Raw genomic sequence first — 10,261 nt, 5'->3', positions numbered from 1 at the left:
ATTGTTGTTGTGTGTCTACCATTTGATCACATGTTGACTCTTTGACTCCATTTAAGAGTGTGTGTAAATATATGTGTGTGTGTGCGTCTACATTCCGTTGTGTTGACATCTATAAGAATTTGAAGAAGGATTAAATTACAAAGGACTAAACTGATGTTGATTCAATTGAATGTGATTACTTTGCGGCTCGTAAAGACATTGTTCAATTATATTTATTTGTACATAGTTACAGATTTTGAAGGTTCACGAGGATTCTGATTTGAGATGCCCATTGACATTGATTTTTAATTAAAATTAAATTTTAATTACAACGATAGCATTTTTGGTACTTTAACTGATGCGGGAAGCTCAATAAAGGCAAAAATTCCACATCAGCATTCAGTTTCAGTGAATAATGGTACACGCAACATAAATTTTAGGATGCGAAATTTACAAAATATTAAGGACAAATTTCTTTAAAATAATGAAATTTTAATAAAAATAAAATTTATAACAAGTTGGCTGATAAGTCCCCGGTCTAACAAAGAAAAACATTTTTTTTTGTCAAAATTCGTTTTTATTATTCAACATAGTTCCCTTCAAGGACGATACAACGATTATAAAGACCTTCCAATTTTTTGATATCATTTTGGTAGTACTCCTTCGGTTTTGCCTCAAAATAGGCCTCAGTTTCGGCGATCACCTCTTCATTGCAGCCAAATTTTTTCCCTGCGAGCATCCTTTTGAGGTCTGAGAACAAGAAAAAGTCGGTGGGGGACAGATCTGGAGAATACGGTGGGTGGTGAAGCAATTCGAAGCCCAATTCATGAACATTTGCCATCGTTCTCAATGACTTGTGGCACGGTGCGCTGCCTTGGTGGAACAACACTTTTTTCTTCTTCATATGGGGCCGTTTTGCCGCGATTTCGACCTTCAAACGCTCCAATAACGCCATATAATAGTCACTGTGACGGTGGTTTTTCCCTTCTCAAGATAATCGATAAAAATTACAGACGCCATTACTTTGCCAGCGGACTTTTGAGTCTTTCCACGCTTCGGAGACGGTTCACCGGTCGCTGTCCACTCAGCCGACTGTCGATTGGACTCAGGAGTGTAATGATGGAGCCATGTTTCATCTATTATCACATATCGACGGAAAAACTCGGGTGCATTACGAGTTAACAGCTGCAAACACCGCTCAGAATCATCAACACGTTGTTGTTTTTGGTCAAATGTGAGCTCGCGCGGCACCCATTTTGCACAGAGCTTCCGCATATCCAAATATTGATGAATGATACGACCAACATGTTCCTTTGATATCTTTAAGGCCTCTGCTATCTCGATCAAATTCATTTTACGATCATTCAAAATAATTTTGTGGATTTTTTTTGATGTTTTCGTCGGTAACCACCTCTTTCGGGCGTCCACTGCGTTCACCGTCCTCCGTGCTCATTTCACCACGCTTGAATTTTGCATACCCATCAATTATTGTTGATTTCCCTGGGGATGAGTCCGGAAACTCATTATCAAGCCAAGTTTTTGCTTCCATCGTATTTTTCACCTTCCGAAAACAGTATTTTATCAAAACACGAAATTCCTTTTTTTTCATATTTTTTCACAATAACAAAATAGAGCGTCTTTTGTGAAGCAGCACAAAAGACGCTCTATCCCACAAACTAATTGACTTGCATTTAATACTAGCGACGCCATCTATGTGTCAGACGGGGGGCTTATCAGCCAATCTGTTAATTTTTGCTTCAACAAATTTTTTTTCATTAAATTTAGGACAAATTTAGGACGCATATCATTGAAGTAAGCCTAATTTTAGTTAAAGTAAAGGAACACATTTTTGATTTAAAGAAATTACCCTTAAATTAACTGAAATTTTGAAACTTTAGATTTAAGATAAAAACGCTTCAAATATAGGATAAGACTTATTTTTAGGATTTAGCGTCTTTGGTTTAAAGTTTTTTTTTTTTTGAGTTAAGAAAACATTTTTTATTTTGAAGTATCCTTTATAATTTGGATTTTTAAAATGGAATTTATTTGTACGTGAGTACCTTTATTAATAAACCGCGAAAAGAGAATTTACTTTTGATAAATGAGATCTGTATCCAAATTTTAATTTTATTGGTCCTTTAAAGAAGCCGCATCTTTGGCTCGGAATCAATGCCAACACTCTTAAGGGAAGTTCAAAATCTTTGGATGCAAGTAAACTTTTTTTAGCATAGTTTTAATCAGACGTTTTAAAACTACCCTCAAACGTAGTTTTTTTGCAGCTGTTAACTCGTAATACACCCGAGTTTTTCCGTCGATATGTGACATGGTTCCATCACTACACTCCTGAGTCCAATCGACAGTCGGCTGAGTGACCAGCGACCGATGAACCGTCTCCGAAGCGTGAAAAGACTCAAAAGTCCGCTGGCAAAGTAATGGCCTCTGTTTTTTGGGATGTGCATGGAATAATTTTTATCGATTATCTTGAGAAGAGAAAAACCATTAACAGTGACTATTATATGGCGTTATTGGAGCGTTTGAAGGTCGAAATCGCGGCAAAACGGTCCCATATGAAGAAGAAAAAAGTGTTGTTTCATCCGATCCGGCTGAAATTTGGTACATGGTGTAACTATATGGTCTCTAAAATCTATGTAAACTTTGGTTCACATCGGTCCATAATTATATGTAGCCGCCATACAAACCTATCCCCAGATTTGACCTAAGGAGCCCCTTTGAAGAGCAAAATTCACCCGATCAAAAATTGGTCCATACCGGTCTTAATTATATATAACCCCCATTTAAACCGATCCCCAGATTTGACCTCCGGAGCTATTGGAGGAGCAAAATTCATCCGACCCGGATGAAATTTGGTACAGGGTAAAATTTGGTACTTTGTGCTAGTATATGGCCGCTAACAACCATGTAAAAATTGGTCGATACCGGTCTATAGTTATATATAGCTTATCCCCAAAAATAATCTACCAAAATTTTATTTCTATTGGAAATTTTGTCAAATTTTATTTCTATTGGAAATTTTGTCAAAATTTTATTACTATAGAAAATTTTGTCAAAATTTTATTACTATAGAAAATTTTGTCAACATTTTATTACTATACAAAATTTTATCAAAATTTTATTTCTATAAAAAATTTTGTCAAAATTTTATTGCTATAGAAAATTTTGTCAAGACGTTATTACTATAGAAAATTTTGTCAAAATTTTATTACTATACAAAATTTTGTCAGTATTTTATTTCTATAGAAAATTTTGTCAAGATTTTATTTTTATAAAAAATTTTTGTCAAAATTTTATTACTATACAAAATTTTGTCAAAATTTTATTTCTATAGAAAATTTTGTCAAATTTTATTTCTATTGAAAATTTTGTTAGATTTTATTTCTATTGAAAATTTTGTCAAACTGAATTATTTACGTATTTAATCACATATACCCCGTATGGACTTACTTACAATTGAGAACGCGGTGTTAAGAAGTTTTAAGATACCTTGCCATCGGCAAGTGTTACCGCAACCCAAGTAATTCTATTGTGAATGACAGTCTTTAGTACAAGTTTCTATGCAATCCTTGGTGGAGGGTACATAAGATTCGGCCTGGCCGTATGTTTACTTTTACTTGTTTAATTTATGTTTCTCGCATGCTTCAAAAATTAAAAAATTGTTTGCTTATGCGTTCATCAAATTATATAGGATTATAACCAACCAAAGTTTTCAAATGCTTTGTAGATTGATTATATCGATGCCCTCATTCCAGAGTACGCTAAGTCGACTTAGCGTGTTTTGATGGAATTCGTTGAGTTTTATTCGGATTTTTGTGAATTACATCCTGTCAAAATTTCGATTTTTGGACACTTCTATCAAAAGTTATGATAATGTACTTAGCCTGTGTCAAAAGTTTAAGCAAAAATGCAATGTGAAAATGTCAAAAGGCTTTGTTCGGTTAAAGTGGTCTAAGTAATTTTTAGCCATGTTATATTACCACTATTTTGAGATCGTAAATACTAAAAAAAAAAACTATAATAAGTATGATTTTAAGACCGAAAATAAGGGAATTTCTATCTTATACAGGTTTTGAGAAATTTCAAAAACAACTTGTTTCCTGTAAAATTCACTTTTAAAGACTTAGCGTACTTTGTATTGAAGCAGTCGATATATGTGTATACTCGTAATTAATTTAAACCAAGTATATACGGCCGTAAGTTCGGCCAGGCCGAATCTTATGTACCCTCCACCATGGATTGCGTAGAAACTTCTACGAAAGACTGTCATCCACAATCGAATTACTTGGGTAGTGGTATCTTAAAACTTCTTAACATCGTTTTCTAAATTGTGAGTTAGTTCATACGTGGTAGAGAGCCAGAATTGAAATATGGGTGGTCGCTTATATGGTGGCTATATACAATTATGAACTTGATATGAACAAATTTTGTGTTATTGGTGATCAATTTATCTGAGGGCTATATATAACTATAGACCGATATGGACCTAGTTAGGCATGGTTGGGATGGATTCATATGCACTGATATGGGCCACTTTTGGCATGACTGTTAAATATCATATACTACCACTATGTACCAAATTTCGATCAGATCGGATGAATTTTACTTCTCCAAAAGGCAGCGGAGGTCAAATCTGGAGATCGGTTTATATGAGGGCTATATATAATTATGGGCTGATATGAACCAATTCCTGCATGGTTGTTGGATAACATATACTAACATCACGTACCAAATTTCAACCGAGTCCGATGAAATTTGCTTCTGTTAGAGGCTCCGCAAGCCAAATCGGAGGATCGGTTTATATGGGGGCTATATATAATTATTGACCGATGTGGAGCAATGTTTGCATGGGTGTTTGAGGCCATCACAGCAAAAAAATACTTCAGCTGTAAGAGTTTAGTTGGTATACAATATAGTAGGCAGTGCATCCACACTGCATGAATCGGTGGCAATAACGTAAACCAGTAATCAAACTAGTTTATGATCATTCGTTTACGTTATTGCAACCAATTCATGCAGTATAGATGCATGAAAGGTAGTGCTATTTTCCTTCACGCCAACAATGCTATACTCACGATTATATATAACTTCTGAGCAATATTTCTATTAAAATGAGCAATTATATCAGCGATATGTAGAAGCTTCTCTAAATCGGGACATCGCCCATAAAAATCAGCGCTGATTCGGTTGTTTTGTAAGCAGTTGGTACTGCATCTCTCCCTTACAATCCTGCTGAAATAGTGCTCCATTTTTTGCTGGGATATGTTAACACACCGTACCAAATTTCAACTGAATCAGATGAATTTTGGTCTTTCAAGAGGCTGCGGAGGTCAGATCTGATGATCGGTTTATATATGGGCTATATATATTTATGGCCCGATATGGACCATTTTTTGCGTGGTCATTAGAGACCATATACTAACACCATGTAACAAATTTCAGCCGGATCGGTATATATAGGGGCTATATATATTTATGGACCGATGTGGACCAATTTTTGCATAGTTGTTAGAGACCATATACTAACACCATGTACCAAATTTCAGCCGTATCGGATCTCTTAGAGGCTCCGCAAGCCAAATCTTGGGATCGGTTTACATGGGGGCTATATATAATTATGGACCGATTTGGACCAATTTTTGCATGGTTGTTAGAGATCATATGCTGACACCATATACCATATTTCAGCCGGATCGGATGAAATTTGCTTCTTTTATCGTCCCCGCAAGCCAAATTTGGGGTCCGTTTATGTGGGAGCTATACGTAAAAGTGGACCGGTATGGTCCATTTGCAATCCGACCTACATCAATAACAACTACTTGTGTCCAGTTTCAAGTCGATAGCTTCTTTCGTTCGGAAGTTAGCGTGATTTCAACAGTCGGACGGACATACTTAGAATTTCACCACGACCAAGAATATATATACTTTATGGGGTCTTAGAGCAATATTTCGATGTGTTACAAACGGAATTACAAAGTTAATATACCCCCATCCTATGGTGGAGGGTATAAAAATATAATTTTATTTTCTCATCCGTTATTGACATTTTCTGTTCGATTCTTAATACGGTTTCATTTCTGGCAGGCTTTAATGCGAAATATGACTAAGCGTAGGGATATTTTCCGGTACATAAGTGCTTCCAAAAATGGTGCAATATATTACCATAAAATGTTATTGTTATATTTATAAATTTGTAGCGAATGTCAAATGAGACTCCTGGCTGATATCACATAAAAGGGATTGGACAGGTACGATTGTCCACATTGCCGTACTTCAATCAAAAATTATTACCCAATTATATACCCAAATAAATATACTCGTACTACTGCATGGAGTTGAAGTTGAATATTTTAAATATCGATAACAATAACTCAGTTGGATTGGTATTTCATTAATTCATTGGAAGAGTATAATCCAAATTATTCAAATCTTAGCACTAATATTAAATTTTGGAGAACGGAGTTCAACAGTTAAATTATCCACTAATGAGAAATGCTGAAGCCGGAGTCATTATTTTCTTGAAAATTATGTACATATCTGATTTACGCAAACATGTTATGTTTGAAGAGACGAAAATGTTTCTATGTTCATATTCCTTCTCTGTGTTTAACTACGACTGCAGCTATGTATATTCATGAATCAAATGGAAAATTCATTTAAATTATTTGAAATTCAAATAGCCAACATTTAAAACCAATTTTCTAAAAACTACTTTGATTTGTTTTGTAAGATGAAATAATTGTCTATCTTTTGTCGTAGACAATTTAATAAATATAATTTAATAAATGACAAAATGTGTTTATTAAAAGCGTTTTGTTTTTCAATCCTCAGAAGGAGCGAGGAAAAGTTTGAAATGTCTTCTGAGCAATTGATATTTAATACTATGGCAAAAATGATGGAAAGGTAAGGGCCAATATATAGCGTACGAGTATTTGGGGTTTTGTAGACACAAAACTATATCCATCGTTAGGTGATACTCCTATTATGCTAAGCAAATTCATCAGTTGTTTATTATCTTTCAGAACCTATTTTATGAAAATTTATTTGGACTTCTCTTCTTATGCTATCAAGAAATTTTAATTTATGTTTTTTTTTAAGCATATCTCTCTTCAGTCAATAAATATTTATGAACTCCCCCCAAGTATCAGAATTCCTGCTTCATTTAACATTGTGTTTTTTTTTTTGTTTGTTTTTCATTCCAGGTCAAGGCACAATCAACTCGAAATTGAATGATTAAGTCTTCGTTATTTATGAATATTTATAAATGTTTTGGAGAAAGCTTCTCCTTGTTAATCATTGTAGCATGTTTATGTATTTCTACCCACATCTTTTTGAAATATTCAAGAGTTTTATGCCTCATAGATTCTGGAGTGTTGCAAAGAGTAGTTATTATTCATTGGGAAAATGAACAATTTCTCGGCTTGTTTAACGAAGTGCTAATTGAAAGGAAAAAAATAATTCTCAGAAGTGGAAGTTATGTAGGAAAGTAAACAATTTTGTTTGAGTTTTAACAAAAATATTGGAAGTATAATTAAAAATAACAAAAATATTTTATAACATATAGGAAGTATAATTAAAAATTCGTTTTTAATGAAATTTTAGTCAAACCAATATTTCTACACCTGTGGTATTACATTGGAATTCACACTTAAAACTAACATAGTACGAAGAGTAAAATAAATTCCCCAATGGTTTGGGAGAAAGACATTCATACGAAATGTAGAACAATTTAATGTGCTTAACTACATTTATGTATGGCCATGTATGGCCACGTATGAATTTTTTTATACCCTTCACCATAGGATGGGGGTTATAATAACTTTGTCATTCCGTGTGTAACACATCGAAATATTGCTCTAAGGCCCCATAAAGTATATATATACTGGGTCGAGGTGAAATTCTGAGTCGATCTAAGCATGTCCGTCTGTCAGTCCGTCTGTTGAAATCACGCTAACTTCCGAACGACACAAGCTATCGACTTGAAACTTGGCACAAGTAGTTGCTATTGATGTAGGTCGGATAGTATTGTAAATGGGCCATATCGGTTAACTTTTACGTATAGCCCCATATAAACCGTTCCCCAGATTTGGCCTGCGGAGCCTCAAAGAGAAACAAATTTTATCCTATCCACCTGAAATTTGGTACATGATGTTGCATGTGCATACACAAGGTCGTGGGTTCGATTCCTGCTTCGACCGAACACCCAAAAAGTTTTTCAAGGGTGGATTATCCCACCTCAGTAATTCTGGTGACATTTCTGAGCGTTTCAAAGCTTCTCTAAGCGGTTTCACTGCAATGTGGAACGTCGTTCGGACTCGACTATAAAAAGGAGGTCCTTTGCCATTGAGCTTGACATGGAATCGGGCAGCACTCAGTGATAAGAGAGAAGTTCACCATTGTGGTATCACAATGGACTGAATAGTCTAAGTGAGCCTGATATATCGATCTGCCACCTAACCTAACCTGCTGTTGAGAACCTACTACAACAGCAGAACAAAGAGATCAACGTAAAGTTTAACGAGCAATGGTTTGTAAATACAACAAACAAACACATACCAACAAATGTGCAGTGGCTTCTCTCACTAGGTCCGAAGTATTCGCTCCCTTTGACGAGAACACAATTTCCCCTACTACAAATCATTGCCGAAGGAGAAGACTTTGTGAGAACTACGAACGACAAAGAAGAGCAAGAAATAGCAAGAACAAAGTTCACAACACTGATAGAAGACCAATTACACAAGACAAACGTAAACAAAAGAGATAAATTTATAATAAATACAGTGGCTCAGGCGAGGAAATATTTGAAAGAGAACAAAGATGTTTTAATACTAAGTGCGGATAAAGGTGGAAAAACTGTTGCTATGGATAGCAATGAATACAACTCTAAAATGCGTGCGATAATATATGACAGGTGTTAAGATAGATCCAACATCGAAATTTCAAACAAAGAATAATAAATTAGTGGAAAAATTATATAAAGAAAACCTAATCAGCATCGAAGAAAAGAATAAATTGACCAGTAGAACTGCTATAGCCCCAAGAATTTATGGACTTCCGAAGGAACACAAAGAAGGCACACCACTGAGACCAATTTGTTCATCAATTAATTCACCATCGTACAAGATGTGTAGATGCATAACTAGTATCTTAAAGAACGTCACCAAAGATTCAAAATACAACGTAAAAGACGCGATTGACTTTAAATCGAAAATTAAGAATGTAAAACTAGAGGATGACAAAATCCTGTTATCGTTTGATGTTGTGTCACTGTTTCCCAGTATACCGGTAAATCTAGCCATTGCAACGATTGAGAAGAAATGGGACTTAATCAAAAATTATACCAAAATACCGCGAGATATTTTTAAGGAACTAGCACTATTTTGCATCAAAGACAGTAGGTACTTAAAATATAAAGATAAGACCTATGAACAATTAAAAGGGATGCCAATAGGATCTCCAGCATCTCCAATAATTGCTGACATCATCATGGAAGAACTATTAGATAATTCCTTAAACAACATACCGAAACCTCGAATTATTACAAAATATGTTGACGACATATTTGCTATAATAAAGAAAACAAACGCAGAAAGGACTCTTCACGCATTAAACTCATTCCACAGCCAAATCCAATTTACAATGGAATTAGAAAAAGACAACAAGCTGTCATATTTGGACTGCAACATATTGAGAGATGATAATGATTTGAGGCTGAATTGGTACCAAAAACCAACTGCAACTGGAAGACTTATAAATTATAATTCAAAACACAATAAAAATACATATGACAGCAATTAATTTTATAGATCAGGTTTTAAGGATATGTGATGTAGAATTTCACAAGGAGAATGAAATAAAAATAAAACAACACGTCATTTCATTGGGTTCGGACCACCTCCCCATAATTCTCACCATCAATCGACCCTCCGATTTCATAACCTCTGAACGCCGGACGTTTATTAATCAAAAGAAAGCCAACTGGGAAGGCTTCAGAGAATACACCGATCGCCGCTTCAGTGAGCTCCCGTCCCCCTCACATGTTCATGTTGCCCAGAGGGAGTTCCGGGACATCATCAACGCAGCAGCCGCTCGCTTCATACCCGCTGGTCGAATTGCCCAGGTGAGGCCCAACTTCCCAGCCGAAGCGGCGGGACTCGCAGACGAGCGTGATGAACGCCGTCGTGCTAACCCTGATGATCCTAGAATCAGAGAACTAAATCTAGAGATTAGTAAGATAGTCGACGAGCACAAGCGGAACACTTGGTCAGAG

The 10,261-nt window shown here is 35.4% G+C and overlaps 1 protein-coding gene across 1 annotated transcript; it reads left to right on the top strand.

The window, feature by feature from the left end:
- Window positions 1–8,895: 8,895 nt before the first annotated feature.
- LOC142234022 (uncharacterized) lies at window positions 8,896–9,789 on the top strand. Its single transcript, XM_075305088.1, has 2 exons — window positions 8,896–9,710; window positions 9,783–9,789. The coding sequence occupies exons 1-2, from the start codon at window positions 8,896–8,898 to the stop codon at window positions 9,787–9,789; spliced, it is 822 nt and encodes a 273-aa protein (XP_075161203.1).
- Window positions 9,790–10,261: the final 472 nt, after the last annotated feature.

Source organism: Haematobia irritans, chromosome 1 (genome assembly GCF_050003625.1).
Source record: "Haematobia irritans isolate KBUSLIRL chromosome 1, ASM5000362v1, whole genome shotgun sequence".
NCBI classification, from domain to species: domain Eukaryota; kingdom Metazoa; phylum Arthropoda; class Insecta; order Diptera; family Muscidae; genus Haematobia; species Haematobia irritans.
Note: the sequence above shows the minus strand (reverse complement) of the source record. Positions and strands in the feature narration are given on the sequence as shown.

Coding starts and splice junctions, on each gene's coding strand:
- LOC142234022 (XM_075305088.1), top strand. CDS start 8,896: ATGACAGGTGTTAAGATAGATCCAACATCGAAATTTCAAACAAAGAAT.